This window comes from Sinohyriopsis cumingii, chromosome 4, assembly GCF_028554795.1.
Source record: "Sinohyriopsis cumingii isolate HCF-2022 chromosome 4, ASM2855479v2, whole genome shotgun sequence".
Taxonomy (NCBI): domain Eukaryota; kingdom Metazoa; phylum Mollusca; class Bivalvia; order Unionida; family Unionidae; genus Sinohyriopsis; species Sinohyriopsis cumingii.
The window spans coordinates 110,229,466-110,252,281 of NC_142964.1; the positions used below are offsets into that span (position 1 = coordinate 110,229,466).

Here is a 22,816-nt window from a genome sequence, read left to right on the forward strand (position 1 = left end):
CAATACTGGTTCTGAATACATATTCAAATAAAATGCGGCCGCTTGTGAGGGGTAAATTTTATGATTTTGCACTAATATGCTGGCCGCTGGTCGCGTTAGCCGGGTGGCCTTTCGCGAGGGGTACTTTTGAACACAAACTCGTCGGTGCCAACGGATTCTGGCCGTAAGGAGCGGGTGGCCGCTGGTCAGGGGGGCCGTTCAAGAGGGGGACTACTGTATTCTGGTTTATTCAAGAAAATTCATTTCATAATCAGATACTGTTGCTTGATTCTACAGTTTTTACATTGTTTAGGAAATGCAGCATATTTGTTTGCTTAAGAGGCATCTCCTCATCCTTATGTTTTCTGCCACTGGTTATCATCCATTTGCTCTCAATTAATGTACAAGATTATCAAAACAGTGTAACATTTCAAATAGGCAAATAAACTGATCCTGCAGACTTTATTGAGGGGTCCCGTTTACTGAGCAAACCAGTATGGTGTGCAATTAATTCGGTCAGTTCAAAATCAGTGATTTGATCATATATTTTGGTCTTTTCAAGAATCTGCTTTTTGTGCCAGTGATAGAAATTTGAGGTCAGTGGTGCAATGGTGCAGCTTTAAATGAACTTGGATTCCCTTTATGTAAAATGATATTGATTAAATATAAACAGTATTTGGAGTATGTTCATGCAGTTGTGTTTGGACTGACACATGCAATTCTTGATGAGATCCAAAATATGCCAGTGGTAACTTACATTTGCCAGTAGTAACCTATATTTGCTATTTGCCATTGGGGCGAAGAGTGGCCGAGTGGTCTAAAGCACTATCTGATATGGATCACTGCCGTCTCACCTGTCTGCATGGGTTCGAGTCTAGGATTTGACCAATATGGGTCGGTGAAAAAGCTTGCCAGTAGCTTCTCATGGTGACAGTGGTTCTTCCCGGGTTCTTCCTCCACCGTTAATACTGGCTGCCATGCATAGCCTATCGTGTGCTGAAAAATGGCGTTAAACCACACAACAACAACAAAGATAGATGAGCTGCATAAAAGTCTTCAGATTGCATCATTAATTTTTCACACAAGGCAAGAACTGAGTGTTTAATATATATTATTATCTTTTCTTTCAGCCTTACAAGCAACCCTTGGGGACGTGAATGCAGCAATTGACAGGTTAATTCAGAATCGCTGACAGGATATTTGACTGACATAGAGAGCTGAACTTTTTTCATCGTCTGTTATTAGCCAGCAGCTATGTGTACTGTGAAACAATAATCTCTTAAGCAAAGAGACAGTCTTCATATTTTCCATTTTATCTTTATTTACATTCTGGTTTGACAGGAGCTTTAGAAATGTAAGAATGGTCATGTTTATTTGCCTTTGGACTATTGGATTAGTGTCTTTATCTTACACTCAGATGTCAATAAGGTTAAATTAAAAAGTATGTTGTTTTGATTATCCAACCAATAATATTTTCCCCTGCCAACTCGAGTTTTTGGGGAGGAAAAAGAAATATAACAAAAAGGAGAAGAATTTTTTGGGGGGCAGAAAGTAAATTTGCAAAGGGAAGTAACTATGATCAAAGTTAAATTCAGGATGTGAATCATGCTTATTTCTAAGTTTATGCTTCATTTAAACCAATCCACACCAACAAAAAAAAGTTTATACTGACCTACCTACCCTAATTTTTTAATCAATGTAACCAGAACCACAAATACTATTTTATTTTGTCTGATCTCCATCAGCAGTGTTAGAAACCATTTTTAATGAATTGTCGTTGTGCTCAGTGGTCTTTTATCCATGTTACTACAGCTGCAGTGTTTGTCATAGTTTGAAATTAATGTACTTCTATTTAAAGATACTAATGTTCCATGTGTACACTTGCATGCAACAAATATATACAAATGTACAGAATTGATTTTTGTGAAATATCTGTACAGGATCCTTGTATGTATGCTATAAATATATGTCATGAATTAACTGAATGTTGAAACAAAATGCAATTGTTGTATTCATGACTATATATTGCTACGAATTTGTTTCATTTTTCATGAATATTAATTTCTCATTAATTGTAAAACTGTAACAATAATTCTTGTGGCATCAATTTCCAGAATACTGTTGAGGTCACTCTATTACAAGATGGTAGCTAAGATTTTGTAACTATTTATTAATTAAGTATGTAATACTGTACATGGTGTCTGTTTTAAGATACAATAATACAGACCATCTTCTATTATAGTGATATATTTTAAATGGCACTAAACGAACATTACTCTTTAGATTGCCACCTAGGATTTTGCCCAATTTAAGTTTACTAGAAATGTATAAGATCAGTGATTGCATTACCATATTATTTAAAGTACAATATTGACCTTATGTGTCACTGGAAGTTAAAATAGCAAGGTTTGTTCTATTGAAACATTCTTGGTACCCTGGAAGAACAGTTTAAAAAAAAAATATTCCATTGTATGCTGATAACTCAGAGTTCATACAAACATGAAAAAAATTATTAATTGCAGCTACGGGTAACTACTGTGTTCATAGTGCCCTCCCTGGGTCCCATGGATATTTTACTGGAACAATCCAGAACTACCAAATATACTTCTATCAACCTGAGATTTTCGTACTAACTGAGGGCCTTTGGTACAAGTCATAGATCAATATGGAATTTAACCTGAATTTCTTTTGATCACATTTTTATCTTTTACTTCAAGGCACAAGTGATGTTACAAAACAGGGGTAACTTAAAAGTTCTTTTCTGCGTTTATCTTTAGTTGCACTGCCAGTTTCAAAAATATTCTGCAGTAATTGCCTCTCATTCAGTTAAAATCTCCTACCACCTTGCCTACAGATTCTAGAGTCTTGAATTTAAAACACATTAGGATTGATAAATATTTTGTTTGGTACATCTTTTAGTCATTTGTTTTTGACAACATTGAGTAGGAATTCAAGCATGAAAATAACCAAAATGCTGACATCCTAAAGATGTTAAGGGATACAAGACTGCAGTGCTTACCTGTGTTAAGAATACAGCAACTTTGTTCAGGTGTAAAACTTCAGTCTTGTTATCACCTGGAATAGAGTATGGATGTCTACGACATTGTTTACAAAATATCAAGAACACAAGAATACTTCAATACCAAGAACAGCATGTCTTGCGCATGTAATCTACAAGTTACAGAAAACAGAAATCTGAGAAACATCTGTTAAAATTCAACCAATCAAAATCATTTATCGCAAATTTTTCTGAATGCTCCATTTATCATCATGTTTGCTTGTAACAGGATATTCAAATTCAGTCTTGTTGCTAGAAAATAAATCTCCATCCAGTCTTTTTGCTGTTTGTTGTTTATTGCTCAATTGCTGTTTTTATTTGCATTATTCTTAAAATTTGCATCAAGTACAGGAAGTCCTGAAAGCTGTCTCAACTTTAGCCTATCTCTGTCGAACTGACTGTTGTGTTTATACAACAAAATATTTTAAAACGTTTAAATGAGTATGATGTTCCATCTGCAAGTTGGAAAGTATTGTACTTTTCATCAATGCATCACTTTGGGGGCTCTGGGTTGCCAAGTGGTCTCTGTAATGTACACATAGACATTACAATGTTCTTAAGTTACATTTTATATCTGACAGTCAGGTATATCCAATGCAATTAAATGCAGCAGTCTTTGTCAGGTAAATATGAATAGACTGCATGTGGTTGTTGTTGTTGTTGTAGGGTTTAACGCCATTTTTCAGCACACGATAGGCTATACATGGTGGCCAGTATTAATGGTGGAGGAAGAACTCGGGGGGAAAACCCCGGAAAGAACCACTAACCCACGAGAAGCTACTGGCAGGCTTTCTCAATACCCACATTAGCCAAATCCGAGACTTGAACCTACACAGACAGAGGTGAGATGGCAGTGATCCGTAACGAAAAGCGCTTTAGACCACGAAGGGCACCAACTGCATGTAGTATTATTGAGGGGAATTTGAGGCAGAGAAAACCACATATTTAGTTGCCAAGGATCATTGACTCACTTTTGTTCCATATTGAACTTTGGCATATATAGCTAGCTGAAATGGTATTTTGAACACATTCCCTCATGCAGATGAAGGGTTACTGCCAGTAGCATTGGAAATCAATTGACCAATGAGAAAACTTGTTACTCATATTAGGTATTCAATAGGATGACTTCCATAATGACAACATGTCATGCTTCTAAAGAAAAATGTGTATGAAAGATTTGAATGAGAGGAACTGACCAGAAAACAAAGTCCAAGTATTCCTGTTTTAATATGTGCTGGTATGTGATTATTGCTTTTCTGGGTAAATGTAACGAGACCTGATTGGAGCAGTTTATTTTCAGCTGCATCCAATCAGATTGAAGAGTGGTTGGAACTGTTTCATCTAGCTACAGGGGTCAATGGGAAGCAAAGTTGATTGATGATACATTGCAAATGCAGTTGAGAAAACCATCATACCATGAGAAGAATAGTTTGGTCCCCATTTTGACTAAAATATCACAAAGAAATTTCCTCCTCAAATTGTAAAGTTTTAATATCTTTCTTCTTACTTGGTGATAACAGTGATTTACTTACAGAATATTCAGTGGGTATCAGGGTTTAGAATGGATTAATTCATTCTTGAATTTTCGTTAAAGGATTCTTACCTGATCTCTGAGGGCTGTTCCGTTAAAATATACCTGGGGACAGCACATTTAAAAACATAAATGCCAGGGTAGTTTAGTTTCAAAATTTAGTTCTGTCTGTGGTTGTTTATTTATTTTAAATCACTTTTATAAGTGGTTGAAATAATTGGCTCTGGAGGTCTGTTCAAGCTAAAAGCAATCAAAAACTTCCACTTTAGATATCCCATCATCAGATTCATGATTTATTTGATCTTAAATTTTAGAAGTGTGCAGCCATTCGACCATGTACATTTTATAATTTATATTATGCAAGCTGTATTTGTGTAACTATAAAATGTTCTCACTGGTCAGCTATAAATATGTCAGGAAAGCCTACCATGTGACATTGCACTTGTAGTTAAATCATAAACAAAGTGAAAATCTTAATTTCTTAACCATAATGAAAAACTAGCAGACTTTTTTAAACAAATATCCTTACAAAAATGAAAGTATAAATTCTGTGGTCACATTAATTTTAGTCTTGCGAGACTTGGGTTGCTTCATTTGGATCTGATACAATGCGCTCTGCGAAAAGAACAGAATGTAGCTGGATTGTGACAGTAATGGTGGTGAGACATGTTTTAAACCGTGGAAGAAATCGGTATTTGGTTGAAAAAGCACAGCCTAGAGAAATAATTGACCGCCTTAGAGGTAAGTTCTGTTATTTTTTCAGCATGCTAATCAAAAGGTGGTAAAAGACTAGTGAAAATTCTTTATTCAATCATTACGAGCATTGTTATAATAGACACTCGTTTCTGTTGGTCAAAAACCATTACAACACATACTTCATGTAGTTAACTCAAGATGACTGATGCACACAGAATTGGGAAGGGGGGCAGATTTTGCATTAGTTTCCTTGTGTTAATTGATTGAAGGAGTGTTTACTGGTTTTCATTTTGTTTCTCTTTTTATTTTTTTATTTTGTTTACTGGTTTTCATTTTGTTCTCTTTTTATTTTTTTTAATTTTTTGCCAGCAGAAACAAATGCTTGTCAAGTTATGTGTAATGGAGACTTTAATTCCAACATGCAATCATTCCATGTCCAGCTCCAATAGATAATTCCGATGTTTTTGGAATACAGCTTCACAAAATTTGAACTAAATGGTTATCGGAGGAAAAACTGGATTGATGATGTTTTAAGGTTGGATTGGAAGAAGTGCAGAGTATTATAACATTGGCATTACCATAGTATGTGTGTATGAAGTATTTTACGTGACGTTTAAGTGAACTTGTTTGATTCAATTGCATTATTTTTGTTTAACTACAGTGAAAGAAATATTGTAATAAGTGGCAATATATGGAAAGGAAGATAAAATTATTAAACAAAAATAAGAAAATTATCTTCAAACCAATGAGTTGGTGAGTATTAAATCACTGTTCATCCAATCTTCCAGTTATTTCTGCATAGAAATGATACCATGCATACCTAATCAAAAAGTAACTTTCTTTGATCTGAATCAAAATGTTTTTTTTTTTTAATTGATACTTCAGTTTCTTAATGGGTTACGGTTCTTATTTTCATTGGTGGTGGTCATAACCATGCAAGTATTTAGTAACAATGTATTTAGTTGTGGCTAGTTAACAATTAGATGATTATTACAACTTTCTGCTTAGTATCCTGCCGTCTCAAAACTTAAATACAATGATATCACAGTAGCAGGTTGAATTAAACATTGTTGACTTTATGTTTAGATTTTGTCTTTGTGCATGTCAAGTTGCTAAACTTTTGGACAGTTCATCATCTCCAAAATATAAATACCATACAGCAAAAGTGCTGCTTTACATTCCATGCCTACTTTTTATTCACTAGCATAATTTACATGATGAATGCACTAGGGGTCTGATTGACTTCACATGTATTAGTTTCAGTGTGAATCTTATGTTGGCTTTGGAATGAACTTTGTTTTGTTAGGAACTGTCCATTTTGCATGTACACAGGGGGTTGGTAAGTTTGAATATTTGTGAATAGGGGTGGGGATAAGACCTAGCTGGACATACACACCTAATGACCATAATTTTATTAAAGCTACAATAAAACCTTTTTGCCATAGCCAACAATAAAAAACCTATAGTATTTTCACACTATCCAATTTGTTTGTACACCCTTACCAATTTTAAAAATGAAAAGTATCAAGGAAACAAGTTGTAAATTTGTGTAGTATATCAAGCTTGATTGGTCATTGAGAGGGCAGTCAACCATTCAGCACATAGTACTTGCATATTAAATTGGTGTGATCATGGCCATACAAGTTGTGTGAAAAGGGAGAGAAGTGTCCTCCCTTGTAGCTTTTTATAGTACATATATAACTGATTAGTAAATTGTAAGCAACTAGACGAGCCCCTGTGTCTTTTTCTGGTTTTAATGATGGATGGCAGCCAAAACTCTCATCTGCATCCAATATTTGCAATATCAGACATTTTTCTCCATTTTAAAGTGGAAATCTGCTTTTGTCCTGTCTTGAATCAGATTTTTCTTGATATAGTCCATTTTTTTAATCTCTGATCTAGTTTTTAAAAACAATCTGTCCGGTCCCATTCCACAACAATCCTTGTAAATTATTTGTTCCATATATTAGTTAGCACGCGACTCTTATAAAGAGTATTCTGATTGGTCAAAGGTTTAAATTCATCCAATGAATCTTTGTGTAGTGGAAACTGATGGCAATGGAAAGAAGAAGCATACTTGTAAAACATGGCGTCCCGAGTTGTTAAGAGAGACCATGACATAAAAGTTTAGATAAAGGTTTAAAAAACATATGGAAATGGGAATGGCTGGAGTGAAAAGTTGGTGGAAATTGAGTTGGTCAGTTTATAAGAAAACTGAACGCTGGCATTTTGTGACATCTGCAAGAAAGATCTGAATTATGGTAATCATGGTTGGAAGAGTTTGGAACAGCTCCTAAAAAAGAAGCTGCATATGGAAAAATTTAAGCTCAGAAGGCATCTGGAAAAAATGTAATTAATTACTATAAGAAGAACGATTTCTTGCATGAGAGAACAGATGTCTCCCTCTGTCAGAATATGCATAATGCACGTCGCCAATACAGGAACCAGCTTGAAAAGGAAAAAGGCTCTCATTAAGAAGGAAAAGAAACAATTGCACATTGAGCCAAAAAAGTCAGTGGTGACAAAAAGGAAGGCCAAAGAAATCTTTGCCAAAACCACAAAAAGAGCTTGACTTGCATATCAACAGGTTGTGTCCATTGGAGAAAAGGACAAGTGAATGTGTGTGATTATTTGTATACAGTTGATGTACTTGGGTGTTTATTTTACAGATTTGTTATGAAAAGAGAGAAGTATAATATATTTTCTGCAAAAATGTACAAATTATTGTGACTTAATTACGATGTGAACACTGACATGCACATGAAATAACTTCAACATCAATAGTATTGGAGAACAAATTCATGTGACAATAAATATTGTGATAATTATTGAAATCAAGTTGAACATTTTTGTTAAGTTTATTAGGTTTTCAGATGATTATTTTTGGTTTATTTTATCATCACAGGTTGCACCAGGAGCAGTTTTGTAAGAGTAAAATGCATTTTTGGTCAGGGGCCTTCAAACCCCTGGATCCCCGGATCAGGGGCACTGCCCCTCTAGACCCCGTTGGGGGAGGACCCCAAAACACCCCCATAAACTTTTTTCAGCTTTTTTATGGAACACCAAAATCATGTCTGCAATATAGTTTTAATATTTCTAAAAATAATGAGCAAATAAAAATGTAACTCTGAAATTTATGGAATTAGTGAGATTATCAAACAGTGAAAGATAACATCTTTTGCTTGAAAACAGGGACCCATTGGGGAGGGGGTAGAAGTAACCTCACCCTTCAATGAGGAGGGGACGGAATGACTGTTTGCATATGTACTAAATGGACAGCCCCTTATCCTCACAGGGAATAATAACTCTTGTTAGGCCAGCAATGATGATGAGACAAAATAGTTTTAGCCTTTTTTGTTTTTTTCTTTTAATTGAAAAGTTGGAATAACCGCATGAAATTTAAATTAGGTTTACTCAAGGTTTATATTATTTTTTTCTTTTTTTTGTTATATCTCTGGTACACACACACACACACACACACACACACACACATATATATATATATATATATATATATATATATATATATATATATATATATATATATATATTGAGCTTAAGTTAAAAGTCCTTCTCCACCCAACATGAGCAAGGCACTTTATTCCAATGCCCTGGTGCTAAATCACTAAATAACCAAATAGTTTCAGCACTCAGCAGCTTAATAGAAGAAATGGTTTTATCTTAGGTTCCTAGAAATTCTAACTGGTCATTACAGTGTGATTCCCATTGAAAGACTCTTTTAATAGTTTCTGTCATAGCCTAGATGACATTTTATTGCTTTTTTCAGACAGAAATCCAAGAAAGTGTCAGTACTGTTATACTGTGAATCATTGTGGTGGACCATTTGGTGAGTTTAGTACAAAACAACATCTTTTTATGTTGACGTATAAGATACAGAAGCTGAACTTCAGGTTAATGAGGAAGAAACTGCCATCAACAATACAAGTGTTGCTCTTAAAATAAATAATCTTCAATACTTGACGCAGAATGGAGTAATCCAGAAAGTAGCCAACAGGTACAAAGTAAAACAGTGGTTGTTTTATTTAGGTAATGTTAATAAATTGTCCAAAATATCACAAGTTTTCTTTGAAGGATTTCCTAGGTAAAAATTTTAATATAAAAATTGGTATGTGTATACAAAAGTCTGCATAGTGTTACTCTGGTTGCACTACCAGTCCAGTTGGTGAGGGGCTTCATTTCATGTTTATAATTCAAAGGTGTTGACAGAGTTAATTTCAACTGCGGGTAGTTTTAAAACCCATGCAGTTTGTTCCTTTACATGTCATGTCACATGTAGATAAATTACAATGAAGAATGCATTATTTGACATTTATATTAGTATCTTGTTCTTGGTATCACAGCATGAAACATAGTTACAACACTGGTAACCATTATAGAGCACTGGCTGATTCTTTTCAGGATTTAAGTATATGTGTTAGCAGTTATCTCATAGTTCCAATTTTTAATAGTGCTTATCAGTTCTTTTCTTATTTTACAGGTATCTACCTCTGTGAGCCCAAGGTATTATGATTCATAAAAGGATTTTTTGAAAAATTTGCCAGTTTCAAAATATTTTACTTTGAATTTAGAAATGAATACCTTAAAATTGTCAAGATGTAAAATGTTGAAAAAGAAAGATTGACTGGTTCTACTGTTATTTATGTTAAGTTAAACTTTGTTTTAGCAGTTTAAATTAACAAAGTACATGTTCAGAATTGAAAGTTTGCCATTTATGGATGTTTCACGAATTTCAGATTGAGCATTGGTCATAGTTGTACATGCTAATGTCATACATGTAACTTAAGTCCCAACATATCAGTTATCCTGAGCAATCAGTTTTTAAAATAACATTTGCTTCCATGAGCCTGTCGCTTTTTAAAATAACATTTGCTTCCATGAGCCTGTTGCTACAATCAAGGTACATGTCCATGTAGTTGTAATCTGTAAGATAACAAATGTGGATGTAGATACAATGGTTAGGGTCAACACTGCTTGTGTTATTTAGATACAAGGGATAGGGTCAACACTGCTTGTGTTATTTAGATACAAGGGTTAGGGTCAACACTGCTTGTGTTATTTAGATACAAGGGTTAGGGTCAACACTGCTTGTGTTATTTAGATACAATGGTTAGGGTCAACACTGCTTGTGTTATTTAGATACGAGGGTTAGGGTCAACACTGCTTGTGTTATTTAGATACAAGGGTTAGGGTCAACACTGCTTGTGTTATTTAGATACAAGGGTTAGGGTCAACACTGCTTGTGTTATTTAGATACAAGGGTTAGGGTCAACACTGCTTGTGTTATGTAGATATAAGGGTTAGGGTCAACACTGCTTGTGTTAGCTTTGTGTCAGATGGAGTTGTCATAAACAACACACTGAGTTCAAAGTTGGTTGGTTAACTTTACTTGGTCACAAATTACATGTGGTCATGCATATTCTTGACAAACTTGAATTTTCTTGAGTGAAGTTTGGACAATTCGTTGTTTTTAACCTGTTAAATATTGGGGCACAAGATTTTAACACTGATGCAAGAAATCATTTTGGTAATATATTTGGAAATAAAGATGTTAAATTCAATGCTATTTTGAAGTATTATGTAGACCCTTTCCCAACTAGAGCCGTGCGTAATTGCGTAGAAATATAACATATAATGTACAAAAACATCTGAAAAAACAAATTTCAGATTAATAACAAATGAACATGACTAATAAAATATTTTGATCCATTCAAATAAATAAAGTAAATGACTACATTACTTGTTATGTTATTGAACAGAGACATTTCAACAAAAAAGTCTTTTATGATTCACTGGCTAGTAGATGTATGTTTACACTTACTGACCCCTGTAATATATATATATATATATATATATATATATATATATATATATATATATATATATATAAAATAAATTCTGTCAGTGGGTGATTTTATGGTTCAATCTTCTGTTGGTTGGTCCAGAAAGGCCTAAAAAATATCTTAGGGTGGCTATCCAATTTCCTAACTGCCTTCCCCCAGTCCCATGTATGTTTTAATGGAACAGCCCAGAGGAAATCTTGAGATTTTCCTCATATTTTAAGAATGTTTCAACTCTTCTTTTTGTTTGCAACAATTTAAGGTTAAATTTACTATGATTTTGCATACTTTCCACTGTTTCTGCTGCTATTATTGTCTGAAATATCATATATAAAATCTCAATTTGGGAAGACATTTTGAGAATTATAGTGAAACCAAGGCCAATGCAAAGCCTGGATTTCACAAATAAACCATAATCTTTGCTTACACTCAAGTTTAGAATGCAGCAATCTGATTGACTGAAAATTTTGCCAGACTTAACATTGGCCAATCAAATGTCGAGAGTATGTACCTTAAGAATTAATAGTATTTGGTGAAATTGGACAGTTTTCATGGCAGTTTATGAATAAAATTCAGAGCACCTTAGGTGTAAACTTGCAAACTGGGCAAGTGTTACGGATTAAAACAAAAACTCCTTTTAGTGCGAACTGATGATGGTAAAGTAACCACTTGTTTAGATTATCCCCAGCTGCAACTGTTACAGTATTTTTATCATTAAGGATCAGAGTCCGTATTCCTGGTTTCACTAAAATGCCGCCAATTTCTCCTCAGATTGAGATTTGATATTATAATATTTATAATACTTCACACAATATCAGTATTTTTTTAAGAGGCAGAGATGGTGGAAAGGATGAAAAATCAGATTTTATTTTTTAAAATTTTACACCTGAAAACCTTTTTATTCTTGAAGAATATTTGAGATCAGGCAAGACTCCTTACAAGAAAATGAAGATTTAATTACTGTATTTTATTCCCTGATGCCTGCTGAAATAAGATGCACAAAAATCCTAATTTGAGGAAGTTTTTTAAAATATTTACTGAACTGGGGATCTGTTTCCAGTTGGTAGATTCAGTTTATTTTAATATATTCATTCGTCCTCCACAAAAAGTTTTAAATGCTTGATCAGAAAACTCTCAAAAATAAATAGTTAATATTTTGGAATAAATTTTTGCATCTTATTAGATAAAGATACATATCCATTCTGGCAATGACTAAATATTACATTCATAATCGAATTAGATCTAAAAGAACAAACACCATGCTAACTATAATGTTTGGATAAGGGGCTGGCTAATTGCATTTGCATTTGAACTATAGATTATGGAGTTTCTGGCTGCTTTAAATAGCAAAGTTAACATTGTTATGAAGTATGCCTGTTTGTATGTCTATTTCCTTTTTCTTTACACAAATAACTTCAGTTGTACACCATCCATATTTTTTTGTGTATGGTTTGTACTTGAAGCAAGAAAGACACCTATTTAGTTGGTACTTGAAGCAAGAAAGACACCTATTCAGTTGGTCACAGCTAAGATCACAATGGTCAAAAATTAAAATGGTTTCTGCACAATAACTGGAGCTCTGCACCACATACCTTAACCAAATTGCATATTTTGCCTACACTTGAGGCAAGGAAGACACCTAAAGATTTTGAGGATCAGGACAGGTAACAGTGACAGAAGAAAGAACACATTTCTGCACCCAATTTGGTATATTGCATGTACCAGATGCAAGAAAGATTTTGGACTTTACATGTTGAAAGTAAAGGTCACAGTGACTGAGAAAAAGAAAAATGGATTCATTACATTAACTAGTTATACACAAACTATATTGAACAAACATGATGGAAAGCTTGTACTGAAGACAAGAATGACATATTTGCTGTTTGGATCAAAAGGTCAAGATCAGTATGACCTGTATCAAAGATTGATGTCATCTTCATTACCCCAGGCAGAATCTGCCAAAGGCAAACTTATTCTGCCTAAAACAGTATGTTGTCATGTTTCACTTTTAATGTTATATAGGATGCCCTTGCAAAGAACTACATATCCACAATAGGTAATATGTAGTTCAGAGTAATAACAATCTTACCAATTTTAGCTAAAAGCAGAACTATCCTGTAACAAGAGTCATTTAAAGGGAATGGCATTCTACTGGCTAAAAAGAATTTCCAGGAATCCAAGATCAGACTATTCTTCTTAACTGCCGAGTGTGGAAACCTCTGATATTCTTCAGTGACAAGATTTTCAAGATGGCCACTGTTGCCTACTTTAGTAAATGATTAATCCCATTTTCATTTAGGACCAACTAGATATCAAAGTTATCAGGTGAAAACCTCATTTTGATATAACTTTACACTTACAAGTAGTGATAACAAAATTTTCAAGATGGCTGACATATTAGCTGTCAGATTGACACTCATTTCTTTTAGGAGCAACTAGACAGTGTGAAGAGTCTTTTTGGTTAAAACCTCATGTTGACATGACTATCCATTCATCCGGAGTAGATAGAAAAATATTTTCAAGATGGTTGCCATGATGGGGCTGTCAGAATGATATCATTTTCATTTAGGACTATAGGACCAACTTGACTCAATAAGGAGACTTCTGATGAAAACCCCATGTCATTACCACTTTCCATTTAGGAGTAGTCTTGACAACATTTTCAAGATGGTTGCCATGGTGGCCATATTGGCTCTCAGAATGATATCATTTTCATTTAGGACTATAGGACCAACTTTCTGATGAAAACCCCATGTCATTATCACTTTCCATTTAGGAGTAGTCATGACAAGATTTTCAAGATGGTTGCCATAAGGGCCACAAATTTCAAAGGTCAAGATCATTGTCAAAAAGATTATTTTTCCTTTTTTTTTAATAATAACTTTAGTTCTAGGCCAGTGTTGATAAAGATCTTGCCAAATAAACTAAATATGTGTTTTGGGGGTCAAGGTCATTGTGACTTAAAGAACTATGGTCTTTTCCCACATTTATCGAGTAACTTTTGTGACCAACCTTTACAGATAGCTTGGACAGGGGTTAAGAAAGAAATATATTGGTTTTGGGGGTTAAAAGATGGGCAGTCAAGGCCATGATGAGTCTAATAAGAGAACAATGATTTCTACAGCATAAGTTTAGTTCAAGGCTGCACACTTTGACCATTTAAGACCAGATGGTGAATGATCTTCAGAACTGACCTTGCACTACTAGTGTCTACACAGTATTCTATTAAACATAGGACAGTCATATGAATCACCATACTAGGTATATTTATTCATTTTGGAGTCATGATTCCTGAATTCAATATTGTTTGCTAAGACAGTGTCAGGACTATCATTCCCAGTAGAAAACAATAATTGAGCAGGCATTTGCACCAAAAAAAACCAGACCAAGAAATAGTTTAAATCATGTCTTATTATTTGCATTTTAAAATAGATTCCATAAATTCTATAAAACGACCTTCATGATCAGAACTCAAAAGTTAGCCTGACACTTAATCATTATGTTTATGCCAAGGTGTCATTTCTCTGGATTAAAATAGTCTTTAAAAGACAAAAAATATGTTGCATAAGATTTGATGATAATGCATGTTTATTCAGTTTTTATTCCTTAATCACCAAGGTTACACGCAAAAGGAACTCTCTCTCTCTCTCCCTCTCTCACTTGTATATTAAGTCAACAAACATACAAAAGAGTATTGCATTAGTTCAAACTTGACCTGGATATTTATTAACTTTGTAGATGCATGTTCAATATTAACTATGAAAGGAGTGCCTAGACTATGAAATCCCCAGCCATTGCAACTAAGAGAGCTTGGTTAAAGAAGCTAGGGCAAAGTTCAGACAAATTTTGATGGAACAAAAAAAAGAAGTACAAATCGAACATAAACTAGACCTGGATATCATCTTCAGAATTGATTAGGTTTTAATAAATGAAAGTCACTTAAAAGTTGTTTTAGGAGACACAAAATCAATGTATTTAAATGGGGGCAATAATTCAGTAAAAGTTCAACTGAAACTAGAAGAATGCTGAGAAATTGGTAAATATACCCCTGTCTGTCATGCATCCCATGCCTAACCCAAGAAGATGACAAGTCTATAGTTGAAAAAAGGGGCTTAACTCTTGTAGTACCAGTACAATGAATAATCAAAATACACATCTCCTTAAGATGACCATAAAATGTTTTGCAGCATTCCAAATTAACAAAAACCTCTCCAAGTGTACTTGCATTCATAAAATTCTGTCTGACTGAAAATAATTTCAAGGAGTCCAAAGCTATACCATTTCTTCATTTTAACTGCTGAGTGTTGAAACCATTTCTGATATTCTTCAGCAATAACAAACTTTTCAAGATCAGCACCATGGTGTAGAAAGATGTGGGTAAAATTATATGCCTCCTTTTAAGATCTGATTAATGAAAACAAATTTCAGTTCAAAACAGGTGATGCTATGTTGGATTTAAGGTGCATCTTTGGTTGTTTCCTTTTTAACGGGTACAGAATTCTTGTTTTTGGTCCTTGGTCTTGTATTAGTGTTCCTTGCAGAGAATAAGGGTAGTCCCAGACAAGGCTGGCTTAAGTCGTGTACCATCCTGTCTTCTGTTGTTAGGAAATCTGAGGCTGAATAGGAGGAGCCCGCTGATGGCAGAAAGTCCATAATTCAAAGGTGTTGACAGAGTTAATTTCAACTGCGGGTAGTTTTAAAACCCATGCAGTTTGTTCCTTTACATGTCATGTCACATGTAGATAAATTACAATGAAGAATGCATTATTTGACATTTATATTAGTATCTTGTTCTTGGTATCACAGCATGAAACATAGTTACAACACTGGTAACCATTATAGAGCACTGGCTGATTCTTTTCAGGATTTAAGTATGTGTGTTAGCAGTTATCTCATAGTTCCAATTTTTAATAGTGCTTATCAGTTCTTTTCTTATTTTACAGGTATCTACCTCTGTGAGCCCAAGGTATTATGATTCATTAAAGGATTTTTTGAAAAATTTGCCAGTTTCAAAATATTTTACTTTGAATTTAGAAATGAATACCTTAAAATTGTCAAGATGTAAAATGTTGAAAAAGAAAGATTGACTGGTTCTACTGTTATTTATGTTAAGTTAAACTTTGTTTTAGCAGTTTAAATTAACAAAGTACATGTTCAGAATTGAAAGTTTGCCATTTATGGATGTTTCACGAATTTCAGATTGAGCATTGGTCATAGTTGTACATGCTAATGTCATACATGTAACTGAAGTCCCAACATATCAGTTATCCTGAGCAATCAGTTTTTAAAATAACATTTGCTTCCATGAGCCTGTTGCTTTTTAAAATAACATTTGCTTCCATGAGCCTGTTGCTACAATCAAGGTACATGTCCATGTAGTTGTAATCTGTAAGATAACAAATGTGGATGTAGATACAATGGTTAGGGTTTACACTGCTTGTGTTATTTAGATACAAGGGTTAGGGTCAACACTGCTTGTGTTATTTAGATACAAGGGTTAGGGTCAACACTGCTTGTGTTATTTAGATACAAGGGTTAGGGTCAACACTGCTTGTGTTATGTAGATATAAGGGTTAGGGTCAACACTGCTTGTGTTAGCTTTGTGTCAGATGGAGTTGTCATAAACAACTCACTGAGTTCAAAGTTGGTTGGTTAACTTTACTTGGTCTCAAATTACATGTGGTCATGCATATTCTTGACAAACTTGAATTTTCTTGAGTGAAGTTTGGACAATTCATTGTTTTTAACCTGTTAAATGTCGGGGCACAACATTTTAACACTGATGCAAGAAATCATTTTGGTAATATATTTGGAAATAGAGATGTTAAATTCATGCTATTTTGAAGTATTATGTAAACCCCTTCCCAACTAGAGCCATGCGTAATTGCGTAGAAATATAACATATAATGTACAAAAACATCTGAAAAAACAAATTTCAGATTAATAACAAATGAACATGACTAATAAAAATTTTGATCCATTCAAATAAATAAAGTAAATGACTACATTACTTGTTATGTTATTGAACAGAGACATTTCAACAAAAAAGTCTTTTATGATTCACTGGCTAGTAGATGTATGTTTACACTTACTGACCCCTGTAATATATATATATATATATATATATATATATATATAAAATAAATTCTGTCAGTGGGTGATTTTATGGTTCAATCTTCTGTTGGTTGGTCCAGAAAGGCCTAAAAAATATCTTAGGGTGGCTATCCAATTTCCAAACTGCCTTCCCCCAGTCCCATATATGTTTTAATGGAACAGCCCAGAGGAAATCTTGAGATTTTCCTCATATTTTAAGAATGTTTCAACTCTTCTTTTTGTTTGCAACAATTTAAGGTTAAATTTACTATGATTTTGCATACTTTCCACTGTTTCTGCTGCTAATATTGTCTGAAATATCATATATAAAATCTCAGTTTGGGAAGACATTTTGAGAATTGTAGTGAAACCAAGGCCAATGCAAAGCCTGGATTTCACAAATAAACCATAATCTTTGCTTACACTCAAGTTTAGAATGCAGCAATCTGATTGACTGAAAATTTTGCCAGACTTAACATTGGCCAATCAAATGTCGAGAGTATGTACCTTAAGAATTAATAGTATTTGGTGAAATTGGACAGTTTGCATGGCAGATTATGAATAAAATTCAGAGCACCTTAGGTGTAAACTTGCAAACTGGGCAAGTGTTACGGATTAAAACAAAAACTCCTTTTAGTGCGAACTGATGATGGTAAAGTAACCACTTGTTTAGATTATCCCCAGCTGCAACTGTTACAGTATTTTTATCATTAAGGATCAGAGTCCGTATTCCTGGTTTCACTAAAACGCCGCCAATTTCTCCTCAGATTGAGATTTGATATTATAATATTTATAATACTTCACACAATATCAGTATTTTTTTAAGAGGCAGAGATGGTGGAAAGGATGAAAAATCAGATTTTATTTTTTAAAATTTGACACCTGAAAACCTTTTTATTCTTGAAGAATATTTGAGATCAGGCAAGACTCCTTACAAGAAAATGAAGATTTAATTACTGTATTTTATTCCCTGATGCCTGCTGAAATAAGATGCACAAAAATCCTAATTTGAGGAAGTTTTTTAAAATATTTACTGAACTGGGGATCTGTTTCCAGTTGGTAGATTCAGTTTATTTTAATATATTCATTCGTCCTCTACAAAAAGTTTTAAATGCTTGATCAGAAAACTCTCAAAAATAAATAGTTAATATTTTGGAATAAATTTTTGCATCTTATTAGATAAAGATACATATCCATTCTGGTAATGACTAAATATTACATTCATAATCGAATTAGATCTAAAAGAACAAACACCATGCTAACTATAATGTTTGGATAAGGGGCTGGCTAATTGCATTTGCATTTGAACTATAGATTATGGAGTTTCTGGCTGCTTTAAATAGCAAAGTTAACATTGTTATGAAGTATGCCTGTTTGTATGTCTATTTCCTTTTTCTTTACACAAATAACTTCAGTTGTACACCATCCATATTTTTTTGTGTATGGTTTGTACTTGAAGCAAGAAAGACACCTATTCAGTTGGTACTTGAAGCAAGAAAGACCACCTATTCAGTTGGTCACAGCTAAGGTCACAATGGTCAAAAATTAAAATGGTTTCTGCACAATAACTGGAGCTCTGCACCACATACCTTAACCAAATTGCATATTTTGCCTACACTTGAGGCAAGGAAGACACCTAAAGATTTTGAGGATCAGGACAGGTAACAGTGACAGAAGAAAGAACACATTTCTGCACCCAATTTGGTATATTGCATGTACCAGATGCAAGAAAGATTTTGGACTTTACATGTTGAAAGTAAAGGTCACAGTGACTGAGAAAAAGAAAAATGGATTCATTACATTAACTAGTTATACACAAGCTATATTGAACAAACATGATGGAAAGCTTGTACTGAAGACAAGAATGACATATTTGCTGTTTGGATCAAAAGGTCAAGATCAGTATGACCTGTATCAAAGATTGATGTCATCTTCATTACCCCAGGCAGAATCTGCTAAAGGCAAACTTATTCTGCCTAAAACAGTACCTCTTATTCAACAGTGATCCTGAATCATGCAAGCCCATATGTTGTCATGTTTCACTTTTAATGTTATATAGGATGCCTTTGCAAAGAACTACATATCCACAATAGGTAATATGCAGTTCAGAGTAATAACAATCTTACCAATTTTAGCTAAAAGCAGAACTATCCTGTAACAAGAGTCATTTAAAGGGAATGGCATTCTACTGGCTAAAAAGAATTTCCAGGAATCCAAGATCAGACTATTCTTCTTAACTGCCGAGTGTGGAAACCTCTGATATTCTTCAGTGACAAGATTTTCAAGATGGCCACTGTTGCCTACTTTAGTAAATGATTAATCCCATTTTCATTTAGGACCAACTAGATATCAAAGTTATCAGGTGAAAACCTCATTTTGATATAACTTTACACTTACAAGTAGTGATAACAAAATTTTCAAGATGGCTGACATATTAGCTATCAGATTGACACTCATTTCTTTTAGGAGCAACTAGACAGCGTGAGGAGTCTTTTTGGTTAAAACCTCATGTTGACATGACTATCCATTCATCCGGAGTAGATAGAAAAATATTTTCATGATGGTTGCCATGGTGGGGCTGTCAGAATGATATCATTTTCCTTTAGGACTATAGGACCAACTTGACTCGATAAGGAGTCTTCTGATGAAAACCCCATGTCATTACCACTTTCCATTTAGGAGTAGTCTTGACAACATTTTCAAGATGGTTGCCATGGTGGCCATATTGGCTCTCAGAATGATATCATTTTCATTTAGGACTATAGGACCAACTTTCTGATGAAAACCCCATGTCATTATCACTTTCCATTTAGGAGTAGTCATGACAAGATTTTCAAGATGGTTGCCATAAGGGTCACAAATTTCAAAGGTCAAGATCATTGTCAAAAAGATTATTTTTCCTTTTTTTTTAATAATAACTTTAGTTCTAGGCCAGTGTTGATAAAGATCTTGCCAAATAAACTACATATGTGTTTTGGGGGTCAAGGTCATTGTGACTTAAAGAACTATGGTCTTTTCCCACATTTATCGAGTAACTTTTGTGACCAACCTTTACAGATAGCTTGGACAGGGAGGTAAGAAAGAAATCTATTGGTTTTGGGGGTTTAAAAATGGGCAGTCAAGGCCATGATGAGTCTAATAAGAGAACAATGATTTCTACAGCATAAGTTTAGTTCAAGGCTGCATACTTTGATCATTTAAGACCAGATGGTGAATGATCTTCAGAACTGACCTTGCACTACTAGTGTCTACACAGTATTCTATTAAACATAGGACAGTCATATGAATCACCATTCTAGGTATATTTATTCATTTTGGAGTCATGATTCCTGAATTCAATATTGTTTGCTAAGACAGTGTCAGGACTATCATTCCCAGTAGAAAACAATAATTGAGCAGGCATTTGCACCAAAAAAAACCAGACCAAGAAATAGTTTAAATCATGTCTTATTATTTGCATTTTAAAATAGATTCCATAAATTCTATAAAACGACCTTCATGATCAGAACTCAAAAGTTAGCCTGACACTTAATCATTATGTTTATGCCAAGGTGTCATTTCTCTGGATTAAAATAGTCTTTAAAAGACAAAAAATATGTTGCATAAGATTTGATGATAATGCATGTTTATTCAGTTTTTATTCCTTAATCACCAAGGTTACACGCAAAAGGAACTCTCTCTCTCTCTCCCTCTCTCACTTGTATATTAAGTCAACAAACATACAAAAGAGTATTGCATTAGTTCAAACTTGACCTGGATATTTATTAACTTTGTAGATGCATGTTCAATATTAACTATGAAAGGAGTGCCTAGACTATGAAATCCCCAGCCATTGCAACTAAGAGATTTTGGTTAAAGAAGCTAGGGCAAAGTTCAGACAAATTTTGATGGAACAAAAAAAAGAAGTACAAATCGAACATAAACTAGACCTGGATATCATCTTCAGAATTGATTAGGTTTTAATAAATGAAAGTCACTTAAAAGTTGTTTTAGGAGACACAAAATCAGTGTATTTAAATGGGGGCAATAATTCAGTAAAAGTTCAACTGAAACTAGAAGAATGCTGAGAAATTGGTAAATATACCCCTGTCTGTCATGCATCACATGCCTAACCCAAGAAGATGACAAGTCTATAGTTGAAAAAAGGGGCTTAACTCTTGTAGTACCAGTACAATGAATAATCAAAATACACATGTCCTTAAGATGACCATAAAATGTTTTGCAGCATTCCAAATTAACAAAAACCTCTCCAAGTGTACTTGCATTCACAAAAATTCTGTCTGACTGAAAATAATTTCAAGCAGTCCAAAGCTATACCATTTCTTCATTTTAACTGCTGAGTGTTGAAGCCATTTCTGATATTCTTCAGCAATAACAAACTTTTCAAGATCAGCACCATGGTGTAGAAAGATGTGGGTAAAATTATACGCCTCCTTTTAAGATCTGATTAATGAAAACAAATTTCAGTTCAAAACAGGTGATGCTATGTTGGATTTAAGGTGCATCTTTGGTTGTTTCCTTTTTAACGGGTACAGAATTCTTGTTTTTGGTCCTTGGTCTTGTATTAGTGTTCCTTGCAGAGAATATGGGTATTAAGTCGTGTACCATCCTGTCTTCTGTTGTTAGGAAATCTGAGGCTGAATAGGAGGGGCCCGCTGATGGCAGAAAGTCAATAGGAGGTTCATATGGACTGCTGAAATGAGTAATGAGACTGTGGTCTTATTATATTCAAGGATTTATCCTCTTAAAATAATATGTATTTAAGTTTGAAATATAAACACTGGCCCATCAAATTTTCTTTTGAATCTGTCAAATGTTTTAATTATTGTCATGTGATTTTTTTTATTGTGCTGGTTTTGGTGGCATAAATTTCCAGATAAGGCAGGTTTTGCTGTTTTATTAACAGGACAAAGCACATATGGATTCCTTACAAATGTAAATATTTATATATAAACCCAACAAAGATGGGCCTAGAAAGGACAGTCAGCACAATATATCTGACATCCCTGAACTATAGAGTAGTTCAAATTGCGTCTGTAAACACCACTCAGATTAAATTCTCCAACATCCCAATTCAAGCCCTCCCAGAAAGACCAAAAGATGAATTTTCCCATATATATATATATATATATATGCACAATAAACATGGTATATATGTGAAGAAAGTATTCCAAAATTCCATTATAATTACATCCCCTTGTAGGTGGCTACATATATATGGGATATTCCTTAGTATAAGCATTTGCTTTATACAGGTAACATCTATACAGGTAATGTCATAACTGTCATCCTCCAGAAATCCATTGGATTTCTCTGGAAATGCCATTCAGCCGATTTCCAGTCTGCTATTATTTTAGCATTGGTGACTATATTGATTGGTTTTCATCAATATTTTGGTATATTTTGGGATTTGGCATACATTTATATCCATTCATTTGATGGCAAAGTGTAGTTAAGAATGTACTACAAATAATACTAATACTAATAATACTAAATCTTGAGTTTTGCTGACATTGGAATGGCCACTACTGTCTTTATCAAGGCATTTACTGATGACTAATATATACTTGCAACATAACATCATGCAACCTACATGACAGT

The 22,816-nt window shown here is 34.0% G+C and overlaps 2 protein-coding genes across 11 annotated transcripts in view; one reads left to right on the forward strand and one right to left on the reverse strand.

Moving 5' to 3' along the window:
- The window catches only part of LOC149801870 (ubiquilin-1-like), a 57,582-nt gene extending 54,268 nt beyond the window's left edge, over positions 1–3,314 (forward strand). Inside the window, exon 15 of the mRNA XM_089956244.1 lies at positions 1,110–3,314. Within this exon, the coding sequence (XP_089812370.1) occupies positions 1,110–1,171 (62 nt within the window). The 3' untranslated portion in view covers positions 1,172–3,314. The remainder of the gene's footprint in view (positions 1–1,109) is intronic.
- A 2,042-nt stretch (positions 3,315–5,356) lies between these two features.
- Positions 5,357–22,816, reverse strand: part of LOC149801871 (uncharacterized) — a 94,914-nt gene continuing 77,454 nt past the window's right edge. For 3 of the 10 annotated variants that reach the window (XM_089956248.1, XM_089956251.1, XM_089956246.1), the window contains one exon: positions 20,819–21,908. In XM_089956248.1, coding sequence (XP_089812374.1) covers positions 21,710–21,908 — 199 coding nt within the window. In that variant the 3' untranslated portion in view covers positions 20,819–21,709. Of the gene's footprint in view, positions 15,751–20,818; positions 21,909–22,816 lie in introns of those variants that run through there. The other 7 variants (XM_089956245.1, XM_089956247.1, XR_016420729.1 and 4 more) reach the window with 7 other exon arrangements.